The following is a 21011-nucleotide window of genomic DNA, read 5'->3' on the forward strand; positions in this document are numbered from 1 at the left end:
TTGTGGTGACAGTGATTAACTAATTAAATATGACAGTTTATCAACTCTAAAGGCTTGTTGGTGCTTTGCAAACAGGCTGTCTGAGTGTCATTTGTAAAGCGCCAATGTCGGTTATTTGAGCGTAATTAATGTACTGTGGCTTGACCGTGCAGTAGTTCTCCTCTGCATTTTCAACAGTGATTCATGCATCAATGGCGGACTGTAATGAAAAGACATTATTTAATAGATTTCATTAGTATTTCAAGTGCTGTAACCGTACTCTTGATAAGTGTAGAGAAGGGAGGCAGGGGAGGACTGTGGTCACTGAGCCCCAGAGACAGGCTCCTTAAGCAGGCTAATGAACTCGGCCTGGCCGTGTGGGCTCTGATGGTTCCAGCAGCTGCCTGCTCGGGGAACAAAGGAAATATTTAACACCTCATAAATTCTGCTAATACCTGAAGAAAGGAGCCCAGAAAATACGCTCACGATCCGAAGCACTTACACAGTGAATTCAGCGAGTCAGAAACAATCAACAGAGGCAGAGAGAGCAGAGGAGAATGTGACAGAAATACTTCTGACATGTTTGTTATTTTAGAATTGTCGCTGATGTAGACGTCTTGGTATCAGGTTCCATGTGTCTTTGCATGTAAGAGAGAGAGAGAGAGTAAAATTGCCTCTGGAAATCATTCACAACATTTCCTCATACAGCACAATGCATAAGTTTCTGTTTGACTCATTTAAGTTGACATGTCTATGTACATGCGGGATAGTGTGTATTTATGTGTTTGTGTACTCTCTGACTTCTGTTTTCTTGCAGAGACTAGATACTCCGGGTCTAATCATAAATATTTGGAACTAAGAAAGCAGTTTTATTTGCCAGGCTTTAAATCCCACTGAAGCACTTCATCCTTCATTAAGAAAGCAGCAAACAAATTACGCAGACAAACTATTTTTTTTAAATAAAATTTGGTATTATCGACTAAAAGGGCAAAGGTCAAATCACTTAAAGACTTTCACCATCTTCCCTAAACTAACAGATATGTGGAAATAAAGTCGGTGCCTGCAATTAAACTCATTTTATATGTGACTACGCGCTGTCTGGAGGTCACAGCAGCGATGCATGTCTACAGTTGAACATAATCTGAGTTTAGAGGGCATATCATATCCGAACAGCTAGACAGAGAGAGAGAGAGACATAGGGGAAGGAGAGCGACAGAGAGGAATTGTGTCTGTGTGTCTGTGTGCATGTGTGTGTCCTGTCCAGCACCATTGTTATTTCATTAGGGTGTAGGATTACTTCCATTAACTCAGCATGTCGGCTGGACCTAAAGAACCTCTCTCTCTCTCTTTCTCTCTCTCTCTCATGGACACATGGACTTTCCATTAAAGTATCACAAGGCAAGCTTAGTGCTAAATGAATAAAGAGCTTGACATGTACCTTAAAGATGCAGCAGAGCTCCAGACCAAAAAAAAAAAAAAAAAATGACAAGGGAGCCATTGGCTTCTAAAGCAAAACATTTACAAGCCAATTGACTTTTATTTGCCAAATTTACATTCTCAAGCTGGTTGTTCAGAATATGCTTCCAACATGACAATCACTTTACAGTCGTATTCCTAAACAAAGATTACATTACAGCTGTTTCAACTTTATTACCGGATTCACTCCGCTACATTTTGCTAAACCAAAATGTAAAAACAGTGAAAGTTTTTTTAGAATTTACCACTATATTTATATTTGTGAAATGTTTGGAATGATTATTTTTTTTATAGTTATGTTTTTGAATGACACCCAAGGATGCATTTATTTGATCAAAAAATACAAAAAAGACAGCAATACTGTGAAATATTTTTTCAATTTTGATCAAATAAACACAGATTTAGTGAGCATAAGAGACATCTTTCAAAAACTCTAAAAATGCCTAATCATTCCAAACTTTTGACTGATTGTATAATCACTGAGCAAGTCATTTGTTTGCCAACTGGACATCACAGCTTGCATTGTGCTCATTGCAACATGCATGAAACACTGGTATGCACTCTAACATGACATCTGACAAAACCACATATGCACACATAAATGTTGCACAGGTCTAGATGTTAAATCTAGTCACAACTCTTCATTTTTGTCAACCATTTTAGTCGTGGTGTGGAGCCAATGTAGTCTATTCAGCGGGAAATTTTCTTGGTTTAGAGTCAAACTCTGACTCAATGAGTAGTCAATAATGTACTGTATAATAAGGTGAATTAGTAACATACCTCCATGGCTCAGCAGCACTCTGAATCCTTCCTTCATGCCAGACTGGATCCTGACTGGTCATCTGCAACTGGAAGAAACCCTGAGACACTGAAATTACACTAGCAATTTATACATCTCTGGAAAGGTAGCAGAAGTTATATATATTGGAGAATAATGTCTTCATAAAGCATTAGTATGTTTGTGTAGGTGGAGAAGAAATTATCTGACATAACCAACATCTGCATACTGCCACTTTAATGACTGCTGGAATATGAATGCATTCCACTGTGTTAGTCTGGTGAACTTAACAAAACCACAACTTTGGCTGCCAATGGAGTTTGTGTCTGACTACTGACTTATTCTCTTGGGACTGAAGTCAACATGTGCGTGTCCTCACAGTATATACAAATTAGTGGGCTACCACAATTTAAAGTTTATGAGCAGTCATGGTGAAGAGGTAAAAAACTGAAAGTGAATTAGATGATTTGTTAACCAATGAGTCATGATCAGACAGTGAACCCATCTTACCCGCAACCCCCAAAATGATGTGGATACAGTGGAATGCATGCAACTCCCAGCATGCTTTGAGGCTGCGGCCCTGGCTTTGAGGTCCTGGCAACGATGGCCATCTCTAAGGATAATATGTGACTTGCTGATCTCAAACTCTGCCTCTATCTGAAATCCCTGATAGAACTTACAAACACATACAATGCTCTTCTGTCCAAGATCTGCGAGTAAAAGCGTGCACAATGTTTTCATTGCTAATGAGTGCATTTGGGGAAATAAACACTGAGGGTTATATTAGCAGAGAGATGATCAGAAAATAACTGCATGAAAGAGTGAGAAAACAGAGCGGTTCACATGTTTCTATTTTCCATTAGAAGCACATTCCTTCAACATGCCTTAATAATCCAACTAATTAGCCTTCCGAGCTTTAATTATAAACTTCCAGCACGAATATCAACAGAAATGTTTTCATTTTGATTCTAGGTGTGGTATATCTCCACTGCTAATGACCTCATGTTTGAAAGGTCCCCAATTACTCTCAACTTCAGAGTTCAGTGCTGGCAGTGACAGAGAACAGGTCTGCCCGACCAGCTCAGAAAAAAAAAACACATTTCATACCAATGACCTGCACCTGCAAATATGACCGTAAAAATTTTGTGAAATGTCACTGTGAAATTAAATTGACAATTACGAGCCCAGCGAGAGTCTTGAGACACCAAATTAAGACAAAGCCAGAGCCCTCAATAAATCAGCCTGACTAAAACGTACAAGGACACTGATTGCACCAATTTTGGATTCAGCTTTATATCATGATCAACTTTTGTATGTCTTACTGGCTTTTTAGCTGCACAAAGTGGGAAACTGTGAATCACGATTATATATAACATTAGGTATAAACAGGATTAAATTGTGCTCTGATTAATCAACACAGCAAAACAATTGATCCAATCAAGTCTTTCACAAGACTTCTCCAGATGTTTCATGTTCACTCACTCACTTGACAAGGGGTTAATACAAACTCACCTTTCTCATTTTACACTTTTTTACAAGGCAGTCAAACTTGTCCAAAATGAAAGTAACTTGGCTCTTCTTCAGAATTACCCTGACACGAACTCTGAAACATACTTTTTAAAGTCAGGACAGCCTAGAGGGACGTGCAATTTCAAAGATCTCTTTTTGGTGCTGGTCTACTTTACAGGGATGAGGCAGTACAGAGACGATAGGAAAATATGGTGTGACAGTCAAGTTGGGAATGATACACAAAACGAGCAAGAATCAAACTCGTGACTCCCACCTCTAGAACATGGATCTGACTTTGGCAAGATCTTTGAGGCACTTTAAACCATATCAAATTATGCACATTTATTGAGCATGCATTGGAAATGCCTCTCAAATATCACTTTCTAATTATACCTCCTCAACTCAGGCCCTCAAAATAATGTGATAGGATCCTAATATGTAACTTGCATGAATTACTAAATCTGAAATAATATGATCGAATTAGTATAATTACGAGCTCCTTTTATATTTTTTTGTGGCCCTTCTATGCACAAACACTCATTTGTTATAGCTATTTGATCTTTACTATAATTTTCTTTTTTTTGTTGGCACACATGAGTCTTGGATATCCTTTGTTGCACAGCAAAAATGTACAGATTATTACATTTATTTTTAAAAAATGCAACACGGCAACTTTAAGTAATTGAATGAGCCATTATATAACAGATTTCTGACCTTGTAACTTTTAATTAAAATGACAAAACTCGATTTTCTGGTGAAACTGACTGGTGATGTATGCTAAACTTAAACCCTGCTCCTTTCTCAAAATGGACTGCAAGTTGACATCTGACACCATTCAATCAACAACTAATGGATTGAACCAAGTCCCCAACACACACTTTTTCTATTTTTCAATGATCTGTTTTACTCAGCTGGCTGTTTACTCAAATCTGTTGCTATTTCAGGTATAACTTTAATTTACAATGATCAAAGTACACTTTTTTCCCTTTATTTGTAAAAAAATTTAAATCACGTAAAGTGCACAGAATTAATTTGCTCTGAGCTGTGAGGAAGCACTGTACACTGATGAGCACATAGCTGTGTTGTTTAAAGATGGTTCTGTTGGACAGTACCTATTATTAAAGTTTTTTGACTGACCTATTGTTTAACTAGTCACCGTCTACCAACCAACCTTGCTGGACTCTAAAACCTGAATTTATTTCATGCGTTTAACGTGTGTGGGTGTGTATGTGTGTGTGAAAGAGTAAGAGAAACAAACATTAAGAGACAAAAAAAGAATGTTAAATGGAGGATATCAACCCATTTAACTGATGAAAACATTAAGATTTAAACAAAGGGAAGGTTTTACTGGAAGGGTTGGAATCTGCTAATTTATAGTTAAAAAAAAAACATACTGCCCTCTCCCTGACTTGCACACATATATCTAAACACACATACATACACAAAACCAATCCCCCCAGCATTGGCGCCAGCATTGACACACAAACCAGAGGGAGTCACTCTGTCATCAGAGGATGCAGAGGAGCAGACTGCTGGACAAACACTTTTGTGGTACACTGACCACTGATTTGATTGATAACCTTAATTACAAACTATGATGTCCTACTGTTATTTTCTAACAGATCTTTTTTTTTTAATTATTCATGTTTTGTATGTCACTTGACTGTAAAGAAAATACTGGATATATAACTTTACATGTGAAATGAGATAAAAAATGATGATAAAAACGGTATTTAACAACCAAAAAAGCCATCATGAATGTCACCAAAATAGGCCATGTAATCATATTTTCCTTCAAAATACCACTGCTTATACAGTTATGTAAACAAACCAATTCACTAGAATGCATTTTATTGTCCTTGATTATATCTTATCAAATATTGCAAAATGCCTGTGATAACTTAACAATACTGTGGTAAATCAGTTCTATTTACCACAGTATTGTGCAAAATCAGGAGTGCAAAATCAGTTCTAATTACGTTTGCAATGTTTTGTCCCTTTATGTTCATACGGTACCAAAACAGATTCTTTCAAAATTATTACTTGAGTACTGTGTGCAGATTCACTATTAGCCTGTTGTTTAAACTGTTTAACATCAAACACCTTCATTATTCAAGTGTAAGGGTGGTATACACTACACTTACACAAGCATAATGTAATTTTTTTTTAAAAAAGTGAAAATAAAGCTTAACATAAAAAAGAGCTAATTGTGATCCAAAGGCCACTGTGATGGCCAAGTGTGCTAATAATGAAACGGTTGGCTGTTTTAACCCTAGTGAGGCAGTCGATTCAAGGTTCGTATTTCAAATAATGCCTTCGCTTCGCTTCGTTTCAAGGCTGCAACTGAACAAGTGTGACCTGAACCTGGCTGACAAACGACCAATACATATCCTTGATTCAAGGGGTCAAGCCTTATGCTATCAAGAGAGTGCTAATTATTTTTTCATTACCTAACAGAAGCTCCGGTTTCTTTTATGCCTGTGTTTTTGTGACAATTTAAAAAAAAAAACTGTAAATTTTATCATCATTAAATTTTTTGAAGATTATTATGTCCTGCAGCCAGTAGTATGTCTGAAAGTTAAAGGGTTACTTCATCTGAGCATAAAAATTCTGTCATCGTTTATTAAGCTTCATGTCATCCGAAATCTGTACTCAGTGTTAGAAAAGTTACTTGTTAAATGTACATAGCTTACAGATTACAAGTTGCCCTATTTAAAATTCAATAAGCAGTGAAACGATTTCAATTACTTCATTAAAGTAATACAATAGATTACAAAATCTGACTTCAGCACCTTTTTTTACTTTTTTACTGCTGATTTCAAATCATGAGATATAGTTTATGAGCTATGAAACTGTTGAAATGAAATAAATCCTTAGCTAGCAAACACTGGCATCTAACAATGCATTGGGCAAAAAAAATAAAGCATATACATCAACCCAAAAACAAAATAAAATAAAAAGTTACTGAATAAGCCTGTCTCCTATACTGTTTTAATTTCCTGAAACATTGGTGTCTCGTATTTTAAAGCAGTCAATGCAATTTAAGAAAGAAATTAATCAAATCTGTGTATGAAGATACTAATGGAACCCCTTTGTTCTCAGTAACTGTAACAAATTACAAATGATGACACAATTTTCATTTTGGGTTGAATGATCCCTTTCAGTATTAATTATCAGTATTCAATACTTGTCGGTCATAAAGATCCAAATTAAATTTGATGATAACAAACACTGAAGTTGATAACAATCTCTACCATTCTACAGAAATACTAATAATCTAATGTGCAATTTTTTTTTTTATTGCATGCAGCGAAGAGCTCAGAATCTGTCTGAAGTAATGTTACACCTGACGCACTGTGTCCTCAACACGCCCAAAAAACATGGGATCCCAGGCACAAACAATGCGTACAAACACACACACACACACACACACACAAATCATGCACTCATTCATACAGCAGTTCAAAATGATTAACTTGTTTTACCTCTTTTTGCCCTCTTGGAATTACCTCTCTCTCTCTTTTTCTCTCTCTCTGTCTCTGTTAATGCATTCTTTTATGTCATCTCGAGTTTCCTGGATTCTGCCATCGCCGTGGTAACCCCTCCCTCCTCTGGTCCCTCAGGTCCAGCCGGATGGGATGCTTTTGTGTAGCTGCCACATTTTTGGGGTAAAATGATCCCGTCCCCTTCACCCACACACACATACACGCTCGCACAGTCTGAGTATTTGTACTTGGCATCACTTCAAAATTCAGGATTTAAAAAGCATAGAGAGTGATAACATCTCACTCATGAAAACTTCAGGCTTTTGACCAAATTCATACGTTTAAATACAATAAATCATTACTTGTATTTATCCAACCACGCTTGCGCCATCTGTGGTGCAGGACATTCTGGCCCTGACTGCCTCAACAGCTGCTAAGCACACTCACAGGTACGGACAGGGACACCAGGTGTGTGAGAGACAATGTGTATGCCGCTGTTTATAAGGGATGTCTGTCTGTTGTGTCTCTCTCTCTTCTTCAAATGATATCAGCATAATCTCAGAAACCTCATTGTTATAAATATTGTGTTTCGGCACATTTATTCCTGATTGTGCACATTTGTTTTCTTGCCTGTTTAAGAATGTAGGTGTGTTTGTGTGCACATTTGTGAGCGTCCTTGGGGGGTCATACCGTAATCCTCCGGTGTGTCTCTGGCAAACGCAGGTCCCTGGACGTCTCTAGTTTCTCTTAGTAAATGATCTGATTAAAAAAAACTCCTTTCAGCCTGGCCCGTCCCAAAAACAGACAGCTTCAGAGAAAAGAACAGAAACAAATGAGAAAGAGCGAGTGAAATGAAGACTTGGAAATGGGACAGAATAAGCCATACCAACGCCTGAAGCTAGAAACCACCAGACAATGGAAATATGGCTGCAAATGACATACACCCACACACTAATGTTTTATTTTAAGTAAACAGGTAGTCAAAGAAGTGTTCTACCTACCTACCTACCTATATATATATATATATATATATATATATATATATATATATATATATATATATATATATATATATATATGTATTATAGAAAGCAAATAGAGTTATTTTATTTTTACAACATTGGATACTCACATTCACTGTTCTGTAGACACTTCCATGTCCATTTGAATACAGATGTTCAGACCTAAAGACAGTGCAAACAGTAAATATTTGTGGCCATTTTAATATTGGATTAGATACAGTGTATTCTACAACAGACCAAGTCATTATGCAGAGATACTTTGAAACACATTTCTCAATACTTTTGATTTTGGCCATATATTTTAGTTACGTGCCAAACTACGCTGCATCTGATATGGCACTTAATGAATTACTGTTCCAGGCCAATAACTCCCAGTATTGATTTGTAACAGGAGACTAGCCTGAGTTATGACCTTTTGTGTCTCTTGAGGCACCATGGGAAATGGAGTTTAATTGATGAGAAGGCAGATGTGTTCATGACATCATCAGTTAATCAAGATAATGTTGTAATATTTTAAAAGTTGCTAATGGGCTCTGTTATAATTAAAGCACTTCTGAACATTCGTAACAAAAAATATCAAGACAAACATTTTTATGTATGAAGTCGTGCTGTCAAATGATTAATCGCATCCCAAAAAAGTTTTTGTTTACATAATAAATACATAATTGAATATACTCATATGTAATATAAATTAAATACATATGAGTAATTTTTTTTTAAATATATGCTATATATGTTTTACATAATATATAATAAATATATATATAGTACACACACATATATTACGTAAACAAATAATTGTATTCTGGATGCGATTAATCATTTGACAGCACTAGAACCTCACATCCTTACCAATTAAATAGGTCCTAGAAGCACGCCAACAATTTTGAATGTTTCCTTTCGACAAACTAATAACCATTTTGCCGCCATTTGTAAATTCTATGGGACTAGCTATTTTTAGCTGTATAAAACAGTTCGTTTTGCTGCTTGATACTGAAAATTGGTATGTCCAAAATATAGTACAGTAAATACTGATTTATAGGGCCCATTTATGCCATGTGCCAACTATTAACAAAGGCAATTTACCTCTCACAAATTTCTCTAGCTACACATCTCCAATGTCAATGCGCAGGTAAGAAGCAATAAGTAGACCAATCTTAATCCATATAAATTAGACGGAAAGTCTCCGTAATCCCGAATTAATGAAACTGTCGCGTCCTCAAACTTGCAGCGCGACGCTTGATGGGTTTTGGCGGCAAGCGCGTGCACTGGCGTGGATTATGCGCGCCGTGCCAGAAGCACCGGGGCACGAGGCTCGTTCCCGCGTGACGCGTGTAACTCGAGACCGCGGCCGCCGTCAGTCAGAAATAAAAAATCATTTGTCCGCAGCGGGCGCGCTGCTTGATTAAATATTAATAGCGGGAGGGAGACTGTTATCCGGTGTCGCGTGAAAAGTGATCCTTGGCCGCTCCGGAAGGGCATCGTGGCCTCATGGGTGGACAAACGGAGACACAGTGAAAGAAGCCAGTATGAATACTTGAAGCACTCAATCGAGGATCTAATGTGGATAGTTTAGTTAGTGCAGGTTAGTCATGGTGCATCATTCAAGTATACCCTTAAATCATATGGCTACAGTATGAATTAAAATACAATTAAAAACGTATTCTAAATATAAAATTAAAAAGAAGCATGATTTTAACCTTGTGAGTAGTTAAGTGTTTGACTAACCTGGGTTATATCTCTCTCATTTTTCCAGGTACAGTGGATAAACATTCCCATCCCACACAGTTTATTTTACACTACTCTTTTTCACTCTTTTTTTTTATTTTCCTTAGTACCTCACCTCAGCTCAATCGATTAATTGCTAGTTTAGTCATGTCGCATCATTTACAGTGCATACAAACATCAGTATACAAAGGCAACATGAAACCCTATGGATTTAATATAAATGAAAAAATAAATATATTCTAAAAATATAAATAGGCTATATAACAATGAAGTGTGATTTTAACCTTGTGTCTAGTAAGTGATTGACTAATCAGGGTTACATCGCTCTCATTTATCCAGGTACAGTGGATAAACATTCCCATCCCACAAAGGATCAGAAATTCCAGCTGAGTTTATTTTTCGCTATTTTTCACCCGTTTTCTCTTTTCCTTAGTACCTCACCTCACTTCCCCTCTACCTCTTCTTCGATCTGTCTCTATTGTCCTCCTCCCTCTCTGTCTCTCTCGCTCCGTCTGTCTGTCGCTCTTTCTTCCCTCGCTCGCTCCTGTCACTGTTTCCTCGATTTGACCTTCACCATCTGTTTTGAATGAGAGCACTGTTCACTTTTGTTTAAAGGAACGCTAAAATCAGACATTCTCCCTGTCTCAGCCCAAACACAGTCTTATTACAGCGTTCATTGCTGGAGAGTGGGAACCTCACCCGCTCTCAATTAACTTCAGAATTCCCCTCACACACACACACACACACACACACACACGTTTGCATGCTTATGCAGAAGTACTCTCAAACACATGCAGACTTGACGCTTCTATGCACACGTACAAACACAGAGCACATGGTTGGGGACACCCTGGAATATCACGGAGGTGGAGACGTGAATGATTCCAGTCTTTAGTTCGGGAATTCCAGCTTTAATTGGATCCGTGTGGCTATCAGGGAGGTGTACGCTTGAGCAGGGAGCAGCACACGCCGTAACATATGCACACACACAGCTGAGTTTTAGTTAAAGAAAGTGGGTGCAGAAACAGCAGTGGGTTTTAAAGTCCTGGATAAAGTCATCTTTACAGACTTTTTAGGCATGCAGACTGGACAGAGAGAAATGAGAAAGACAAACAAGGTCAAGGTATTCTAGGTTCAGAATATTAAGACCAGTTGGAATCAAAACAACTACAACAATTAAAAAATGTTTTAAAATTAAACACCACGACTATATACAGCGTAATAATATCGGAATCACTTTCAAAATTATTTGTTAAGGAAGTATTCGGTCGTCATAAAAAAAGAGGAGTGTGTTAAAATAATGTCCATATTGTATACAGCTGTACAATAATGCATATTTCTGGTTTGTAAACATCATGTATTCAGTTAATGAGGAAAGCCAAAGCTGGTCGGATATAGATTTAATAGGTTTATGAGAAGCATTATGCGAATGCTTAGTTAAAAAGATATTTCAACTGAGTTTATCAAAATTAAAGGTGAGATTATGAGAACATCTTGACACCAAAAATAAAGCGCAGAAAAATTAAAAAGAAAAAGAAAAATTCACTTTTAGCTTCAAGTTCCTCAAAGTAACCTCAAATTTGTCTACTTTTAAAGACAACGAGTGATGAGTCACTATTTTTGTGGTAATAAATATTGCACCACAAAGTCTGTCAGCTGAACTTAACTTGTACTGAACGCATAATATTCCCTCAAAAATCTTTTATATTTAAAAACACCTGCTTATTCTCAAAGGACAGGATTCGCAGTGAATGACTCTTCTAGCGCACCACTCAATCAGTAATCACCCCCACCTGGACAAACATTTCACACCCTGTACACACGCTCGTGTTTCTGTAACATTTACCTTGTGTGATGCTTTGAGCCATTTATTCGCTGCACTTTCATCATGGCACGGTTTACAAGACTTCACTATGATCCACCCCTTGGCTGCACACTTATCCAAACGAGTCAAAATACACAGTCACACACACATTCGCTTCGATTTAAAATACACTTTCTAATGAAATACTTAAGAGATGAAGGACGGTCTTTGTGTGTTTTTAATGTGCGGTAGACTTCTGGGTTGAATTTAAAGCTGCGCATATGGTGGCGGGGGCAGTTGAGAAGCTGGTCAATTTCACTCAAATGGATGTAGCTTAGCCTTGATTCACCAGACACAGGCACACACAAATGCGTTAGTAACACACTGCATATATAGATATGTGGGGGGATGGGTGACTTCTACAAGCATGTACTCATGAGTGGGACGCTTTTATCTTAGCTTTTGAAATGATTCATTTCATAGCAGATATGCTGATAGGCTTACATGCACGATTGCCATGAAAAGCCAAACTAAAAGAAATGAGCGATTAGCTGACTGTCTGCGGTCTTACTGCCACCCTATGGCCATTTTTTTGAACTCTCGGTGACACAATTTAGATGTACTGTGAACATCTGTATTATAGCTCCCTCTGCAGGACATGGTCGACCTTTAGCTGAAATATTGCATTTCTGCATGAAAGTGGGTCCAGCACTAACCGTTGCACGACACACTGCATTAAGGATTAAATAATAATAATATAATAGAAGCTAAGAACGAAAACACAAGTTAATGACAAAAATATATATATATATATATATATATATATATATATATATATATATATATATATATATATATATATATATATATATATATATAGATGTACATTGAAACAATTTTGTCTCAAAAATGTATAGTAAATTTTACAAATAATTTGAAAGACTTATTATTTTTTGTAAAAATACTCCAGTTATCATTGTATTATTTACAACTTTTATAAACATCGTATTAATATACTCCCCCCTTAAATAATCCCAACGTATGTAAAAACATTAAGCTTTTGTAAATAATGGTCATTAATAGTCCATATTAATTGATTCATAGCGATCCCCAAGAATTCAAACCCCACTAATATTAGAGGTATAATAACGAAGAACAAAAAATACATACGGATATGAGTTTCAAACTTCATCAGTAATATTTCAGAGTGGTCTAAACAGTGAAACTCAACACATCACTGCAGGTTGCCAGTTTGGATTTATTTAAACGGTATAGGACAATTAAACGACTTATTTTAAAAGCTTGTTTTTAGTTGTTTTTTTTTTTTTTTTTTTTTTTTAAATATAGGCTGTAGGCTTGCACAAGCACACCTACAGTGAAACAAACTCTTACGTTTAGTTGTGCCGCTTTTATACTGTAGTGCACTTGGTCTTAATACAGCCTGCAAAATGAATAGCTTACATAATGCTGCAATGTTGGTTTTCGTCTGTGGTGTAACCTACAGTAGTGAGACTGATTGAGCTCTTCAGTCGCTGTTCAGTGTCTGGTGCTGAAACCTATTGTGTCGTGATTGATGCGGTTTCTCGCACATTCACGAAAGAACGTTTTAAAGGGTTTTGGCCATTTAGTTTCTGTGTTGTTTCATGTCAAGTATAAATAAAGTTGCTAAGCCACTGGAAAAACTTTTAAAGGAACTGGGTTTTGAGTGAAGGGTGACGTACCAGCTCAGATGCAATCCAGACACGAGCGGTTTAACATTAGCCGTTTAAAACCGACGTCTAAGTCTCATCATAAACTTTAGCTGACACACACGCACTCTTATCTGGCGGTTTTTAGTTATGCGCATCTAGACCACATGCCAATGTTCCCTCTCAAGAGATTTTAGGACTATAAAAGAGTGCTTTGGGCAGCCGTCCAACAAAACAATTAGCCATATTCTCGCAGCGCATGGGAATCCAGGGTCCACTTTATCTTTCTAATGACCGACCCTCCCTGCCTCCTCCTCCTCCTCCCGCTGCCGGGCAGAGCGCAGCTGACCCGGCCAGTGTTCAGTGTTCTCTGCGGTGGTCTTGCGGTGATGGAGCGCCTTAACTTATCCGTGTGATATGATATATATATATATATATATATATATATATATATATATATATATATATATATATATATATATATATATATATATACGACAAACGTGCGCTTCGCACAGGAAGGAAGGAGGACTCCTTCAAATAATAATAAAAAATAATTTCTTTTGATTTTTAGATGATGACAGAAAAAGAAGACGAAGCAGGGGGGAAAGAAAAGATCTTTCTGTATTATTCTCTGAGGGGAGGTGAGGGGAGCTTTCCGGCGTCCGTGAGAAAAAGACGTCTCTTAAAACGTATTAGCGTGAGATATAAATATTTTCACATCCTCTGGAGTGCCTTTAAAAGTCTGCGCAGTGCAAATGTCACCTTAATTGTCTCGGCAGATTGAAACTATTTTCTGCATATAAAAAACGCTCGAAAACAAATAAAACAAGTGAAAAACTAAAAGTGCGGTTTAAAAAAATTGCCCAAAGGAAAAAAAAATCGATTTATAAATATACGTGTATAATATAAAATGCATAGTCAACCATTCAATTTTAAAAGCTCGTTAAGACTACAAATAAACACTATTGATTTTATTTTACTTTTGCATATTGTTTTTGTTATTGTTTTAACTAAATAGCCTAGCCACCGAAACATCCCATTTAAAACCCTTGGGCCTAAAATGTATAAAAAGTATTCCTATAACCATACTTCATTTTAAGACATATCAGAAGATTTCACAATGTTTAGAGCTGCTTTATTGCCCAAGCGTGTGTGTGTGTGTGTGTGTGTGTGTGTGTGCTCGTAAGCCTCCCTCTCTCCCAGTCCTGCACAGATCACCCCTCAGCCTCTCCTTATAATAACAGCGCGTGATGGATGACGGCGGCGGGCTTGTTATTGTCTTGCGCCATCAAACCGTTTCGTCTCACCGCGCGGATTTCTGTAACTCTGCGCGAGAGCAGCGATGACTAGTTTAATGTGGAATACAGTTATATGCGCGGGGGCAGTGTTTTTCTAAGCTGTAAGCCCGCGGCGTGGCCGTGACATCGGGCGTCCCATCATCGGTAACTCCGGGCAACCGGTGCTCTCGCGCCCCTCAGAGGAGTGACGCATAAATATCTGTCCGCGCGCTATAAACATAACGGTCACAACCCCGCGCGAAATTAAACAACGGCTGCACAGTGAGATTAAGAGCCGCGCGATTTACTGGCCTAAAAACAACTGACCTTAAACACGGACCACGTCAGCCTGCATTTTTTTTTCTGCGACGACTACTTAAAAAAATCACAGTCGGGGGAATTAAAAGAGTTTTTGGAGGAGTTTTCTCGAAGAAGCGCCCGCTCCGATTTCCAAAACGGTTAAAGCCACGCTTATCTGATGACAGATATATCACGATAAAGGGAAGGTTTGCGTTTCTTCCGATTACGAGAATTAATCACGTTATCTTTCTGCAGGCAGGGTGACAGGGCGACACGTCTTCTCGCCGGAGATCTCGAGAGAAAAAGGTGGGGCGAAATGATAACAAGGTTCACACAGGTCAAAGCAAAGTGAATAAACATGAACTCTCCGTCCGTGCTCGATCAAAGAGGTGACTTGCGCCACTTGAAACTATAACATTTTTTTTATTTACAGTTATTCTAATGCCAACAGCAAAGGCGCGTGATGTTATGACATTCTGCGTCACCGAAGCCCTACATATAATGATTCTCGTGTTTTTAATAAAAAAAGTGATGACAGTATCTTTATAAAAAAACCAAAAAAAAAAACAGTTGCATAAAATCCCACACCGTTGCCTCGAACCAGCGACGCCCAGGTGTGAATATTTAAATAGATATCAATATCTCTTTACAGGAATGCGAGTGAGGATGTTGTCCCCAGTTATTCCCACTCGTGTGTTTAGATAGGAGATGAAGTGTTATTCTTTTGTTTAATTAAAATATTTCAAATAGGTCCTTGTTTTAAGTCCATCGGGTGCCTCAGGACGCTGTAGTCCCACATAAACGTGTAGAATTCAGCATTTCTTTGAGTTCGTTTTCCGGTTTGCCCGCCACCATAAAGGGCCACGTCTGTGGAAAAAAATATAAATGAATGTTCGGTTAAAATAGGCAAACAATACAAATAATTGTGAACTGATAACTTATGTTTGCCTTTTAAATATTTATATGTTAAACATAATCTACACAATGTAGTTATCCCATACCGTTTATCAAGTAGCTACTTGATAAAAAGCCAGATGTAGCATATCATTTCGGAAGGAATCATTTCCATAGCAGGCCAGATAATTTATCATGCATATTATAAAATTACATTTCTGCTTCCAGTTCTTTTCAAAACAATTCAACACACTAAAACTGAAAAGTTTAATTTCTGTCTCCATTTTGTAGGCCTAGGTAAATTCAAAGTGTCGCCAAAATCACCTTTGCAATATTGAATAAAATCGAACTGAAATTTGAAATGCAAACTGAATTTAAATTGAAACTCAAACTGAAAAAAACATACAAAATTCTTATAGAACTAACAGAAGTTACTGTTAATTAGCTGGAAACAGATTTTTGCTATAATCAAGAAAATGTGTTGCATTATACGTACACTTAACGCATCTTGCTTGCTTATTTTCTTTTTCAAAACGTTTTTTAAAAGTCTCTTACCAGGTTGACTGGATGTATGTAGCCGTTCTCGTATTTGTCGTTGGCGAGTATTTGTCGCAGGTGCGCGATGTAGCTGGAGGCCAGCCGCAGCGTGTCCAGCTTGGAGAGTTTGGTGTCCGGCGGAACCCACGGTAACGTCGTCTTCAACCGGGAGAAGGCTTTGCTCAGCACGCGCATCCTCGCCCTCTCGCGCGCGTTCGCCGCGTTCCTTTGGACCTGCTTGCCCTCCTGGGCCACGCCATTAGGTGCCGATTTACGCATGGCGGCCGATTTGCGCCTTTTCCCCGTACATTCGGTAACCGATGCCCCTTCGCAGTTGGAACTGTCCTCCGTGCTCTCGTTTGACGTCCCCGGATCTTTACCGGAACCGAATTTCAAAAGACCATCCAGCAGCTCAGACTCGTGAAATTCGTCCACATCGCTGATGGAGCCGGTGGACATGTTGAGCTGAAGACGAAGATGTAGCAGACAAAAAGTAAGCACGAGGAGACTTGAGATTGTGGCTCTCTGAAGGGACCTGAAGATAACGCGACTGCCTTCAGAGCAGATACGCGTCATGCGCGAGCGGGGAATGAGAGCAACTTGCAACTCGCGAGCCAAAGGATCTTAGCATTTATCTCTCGCGCTCAGGGGCGTAACCCCTGCACGCGGCAACACACTCTTAGTGGAAGCAAGCACTAAACCTGCTCAGATAATCACAGTGGTGCACCAGTATTGCAGTGATTATATTGTCATTTATCCCGCATATGCATGTATACAGAAACAAAAAAAATGGCTATAAATTGTACGTTTTATTTTACGGTGCATGTCTAGCCTATTCTAAAAAAAAATTTCAGTATTTTTCTGTATTAGTAAAATAGTATGTACTTTTTAATAAACGTATTATTCGCTATATTATAGGCTATGAGTCTATTAGTTATTCAATGACAATAAAACTGCAATAAACCTCCATTTAATAAACATATTTGTTGTTTTAAAATGTAATAGAATTGTAAATGTTTCTAATAAAAGATCAAATTAATGATCACAATTCAGCCTCTTCTTTCCTCAGTAGCTGTCAGTAAAACATTCTACCCCAGGTTTCAGTTAAGAAACGTATAGATTTCACAAGAAATGTAATTTTTATATTATTCATTTCAAAGAAATGTCTAATAATCAGAACTAAAAACTTTCCTTTCACTCCAATTTGGTTTCAGTTATTAATGCAAATGGCTATATAGCATTTGTTCCGCAAAAACGTTGTAATAATAATAATTACTAATATTATTACCATTATTATTAAAATGCTACGTTAAGATTGAATTCTGCATTTTTAAAACGCATTGTTTTCCGTATTATCTGTTGGAAATAGAATAGCTACGCATTTATATTGTATAGCTGCTGACAGACGTAAACGTTTGCGTTCACGCTGAGCATCACTCGCGCACGCTCTCTGAATTCCTTGGAGTTGCCGGGTGGCATTTGACTGAGGTTTTTTTAATGGTGTGTCTCTGACCGGAAATAACGGTTGTGCGCGCACCGGAACAGTGGGATTCATAAAATGGTACAGTAGTGACCCCACGCGTAATCACGCATTGCTCATGGGAGAGTCCGTGCAGCTTTCAGCACCGATGCCCTCTAATAGGATCCCACGAGAAGCGTCTCATATGGCCCACTGGCGCCTCCGGAGGGGCACGTGAAATGGATACTCCGCGTCCCCAAACCCCATGTTTTGCTATTTTAATGGTACCCACACCGGTCTCTAATACAACCGACTAATTCAAGCCAAAACATCCCGATCTGTGCGAGCTCTAAGTGGCGCGGCTGAAGGCGAGTCAAGAGTGGTTTTAAATCAGGTGATGATTGCTAGGACACACGCGGGGCATCCGCTCTCCTCTCAGCACGTTAGTTAGTGCCCATCATCCTTAGATGCCCCTGGTTATATAGACGCAGATTAAACGAATGTGTAAAATTGCAAAAAGAACGAGACGTCCACGTGCTAATTGCAAGTTTAGAGATTACCAAAGGAGGAGAACGAATCTCCAGAGATCTGCCCTCTGACACCTCAGAGTTCCGGTGTCTCACAAACAGCATCCCTCTGCGCTCTCTACCACAGCAAATTACCAAAGGTATTTTAACCTTGCCATAGTTCTTAACCTGACAGATGAATGGACAGATCTTGTTTCTTGCAGCGGTGTATCAGGTTTTCCAGAGATTGCAGGTGTGATAAATCAAAGATAGTTATTTTCAGTTATCTTAAACTGAACTTTTACAGATGCTCACTGCATGCATGTAAAAAGTATAAGGATATGGTAAGACTGTGAGTCTGTCTCTCTCTTCCTCCTTGGTGGGTGGGCTGGTCAAAAGAAAATAAAAGCGGGATATAAGATTAATCGTCCTGTCCTGGAGCAGCGTTATGTGTAGAGCTTAAAATAGCCACTGTTTTCCACAGTCACTCTCAGACTGAGCTCTCTCATCTTCCCTGACGCTAAAACCCTGAAAGGTAAACAGACAACCTAATACAGAACAGTTCATATATTGTATTAAATGACATTATAAAGGGAACTCAGGTGTAGCTTTAACAAATCATATTTACTATTGTATAATTTTTAATATATATTATTAGTCACATTTTAAAACATATATAATCTTCATCTACAGTCCAAAAAACCTAAACAAAGACGACCAATCAAATACTGCTTAAATGATCCTTATTATATAAATAAAGGCATTACAAAATACACATTTTTCATGCATTTTATAATATATGGAAATAATGACCATATATGATATCTATTTCAAAAATCTTTCGTAATCACTAACTGCATTTCATTCGTCTTTCAGTTCTTCTGGAGAAACGGTGACAGACAGCAACAGGTGAGCAGCAGTCTTTGTAAATGAAAAATGATTGAACAAATGCCGCAGAATGTGAAGCTCTCAGTGGTGTTAGTGGGGATATCACTAATTAGCTGTATAGGGTCAAAGGTTACTGGAAACTGGACACTCACATGTCCACATCCGACTTAGAGCTCGCGCACACACACACACACACACACACACACACACACACACTCAAACAAAAAGGAGAGACGGTCACCCAACTCGCAAGATGACAGATAACAGCAACTGCACACACACTTAATCTTACATGTACTTCAACGACACACTCGCTGCAACGTGGCAGCTAACAAATGGCGCTTCCAGGCCAAAACTAAACTCTAGGACGGGAAAAAATTTTAAGTGACGACCCTGGTAAAAAATAAAAAGATGAATTAGAATAACAAAACAAGACAAGACAAAAAAAACGATGATTTACTGACTTGAATACAAATTATCCATTTAGGCAGCTCTTGGGTCAAACATTGTGGAGTCTCTTAACAAAAACATAACACCTCATGAAAGACTTTATAACTGACAAACTGTTTAATATAGATGGATGGTGTGGTTTTAAATGCTGCCTAAGGACTCTGTTTTTAAAAGAGGAAGCCTGACACATACAATGCATTTTAGAGATTACAGCTTTTTGTTTAGATAATCATATACAGTTATGTCTGTGCATCTGACCTGTGGGATGGTTGCTGTGTCACAAGGGACACGGACGCAAGCGAGGAGAGAGACGAGGGCACGGAGTGCAGTCTGGGATGAACGCTGACCTGGAGTGGATCGGCTGTCAGATATTATCAAGATGTCTTGCAGCTGTGCATGTGTTGTATTTGCGGATGTGTGTGTGGCTTGTGTTTATGTTTGTGTGTGTTTTGGGGTAGGGAGGCTGGGAGTGGTGGTGTTACTCCCCTGCGTTCGAGCCGCTAACTGCCAAGGTCAATGTCCACAGTTGGAATGCACAAGTGCTTTGCCTTGTCGCGAAGTTTTAAGGAGGACGCAACAACGCCGGACACGAATACTTTCAAAGAAAAATCGTTTTAAACAATGCAAGGGAGATGCCGTGCTGCTGGGCTCTTTGGCAGGTGTTGCTCAAAACAAAGTGAAACCCTTACAGCGATTGTCAGTGGTCAACGATACAGCCTTTGTAAGTTATTGCATGAAGATGGAAACAATAATTCATCTTTGGGGTGTATCTATTGTTGTAAATCCGTGATGCGCTGAATTATTGCTTAAAACGGTGCATTTTTTAAAGAAGACACAAACATAAACGTTCAAAATAATGTTCTAATAAACACATTCCACGTTCAGATGTCAAAGTACATGAAGCCATGGAAATGCACACATGCACAAACACACATACCCACACACACACAAACCAGGCTCCATATATTGTCAAATTTGTATCTTGTTTTATTGTCTCCAAATAATATAGTGCAGTGTGACTAGAATCATATGGTTTTTCTAGTTTTAAAATAAATACATATAATAGTTCCAGTAACATTTTTAATGAACCTGTTTTTCTTATCCATCATTTCAATTACAGAGTCAGTGAGGCCAAAATACTTAAGGGTCTTTTATTGTCTTTGTTTTTCCATTTACAAAATATAGTTTAAGTACAAAAAAGTAAATATATTTTAAAATGTTTATATTA

At 38.2% G+C, this 21011-nt stretch overlaps 1 protein-coding gene and 2 long non-coding RNA genes across 3 annotated transcripts; 1 reads left to right on the forward strand and 2 right to left on the reverse strand.

The window, feature by feature from the left end:
- Positions 1–254: 254 nt before the first annotated feature.
- On the reverse strand, positions 255–9503 carry LOC122328702. The gene is made up of 6 exons (XR_006247820.1): positions 9336–9503; positions 8360–8411; positions 7918–8035; positions 2236–2303; positions 482–617; positions 255–383 (listed from the first exon to the last, which is right to left on the reverse strand). It is a non-coding gene; the product is annotated as an uncharacterized LOC122328702 (long non-coding RNA).
- A 6268-nt stretch (positions 9504–15771) lies between these two features.
- On the reverse strand, positions 15772–17189 carry tcf21 (transcription factor 21). The gene is made up of 2 exons (XM_043224541.1): positions 16499–17189; positions 15772–15916 (listed from the first exon to the last, which is right to left on the reverse strand). The coding sequence occupies exons 1-2, from the start codon at positions 17054–17056 to the stop codon at positions 15827–15829; spliced, it is 648 nt and encodes a 215-aa protein (XP_043080476.1). The 5' UTR covers positions 17057–17189; the 3' UTR covers positions 15772–15826.
- Positions 17190–17379: 190 nt separating this feature from the next.
- On the forward strand, positions 17380–20714 carry LOC122328703. The gene is made up of 3 exons (XR_006247821.1): positions 17380–18980; positions 19322–19354; positions 20068–20714. It is a non-coding gene; the product is annotated as an uncharacterized LOC122328703 (long non-coding RNA).
- Positions 20715–21011: the final 297 nt, after the last annotated feature.

The sequence above is a fragment of the Puntigrus tetrazona genome, chromosome 23 (assembly GCF_018831695.1).
Source record: "Puntigrus tetrazona isolate hp1 chromosome 23, ASM1883169v1, whole genome shotgun sequence".
Lineage (NCBI taxonomy): Eukaryota > Metazoa > Chordata > Actinopteri > Cypriniformes > Cyprinidae > Puntigrus > Puntigrus tetrazona.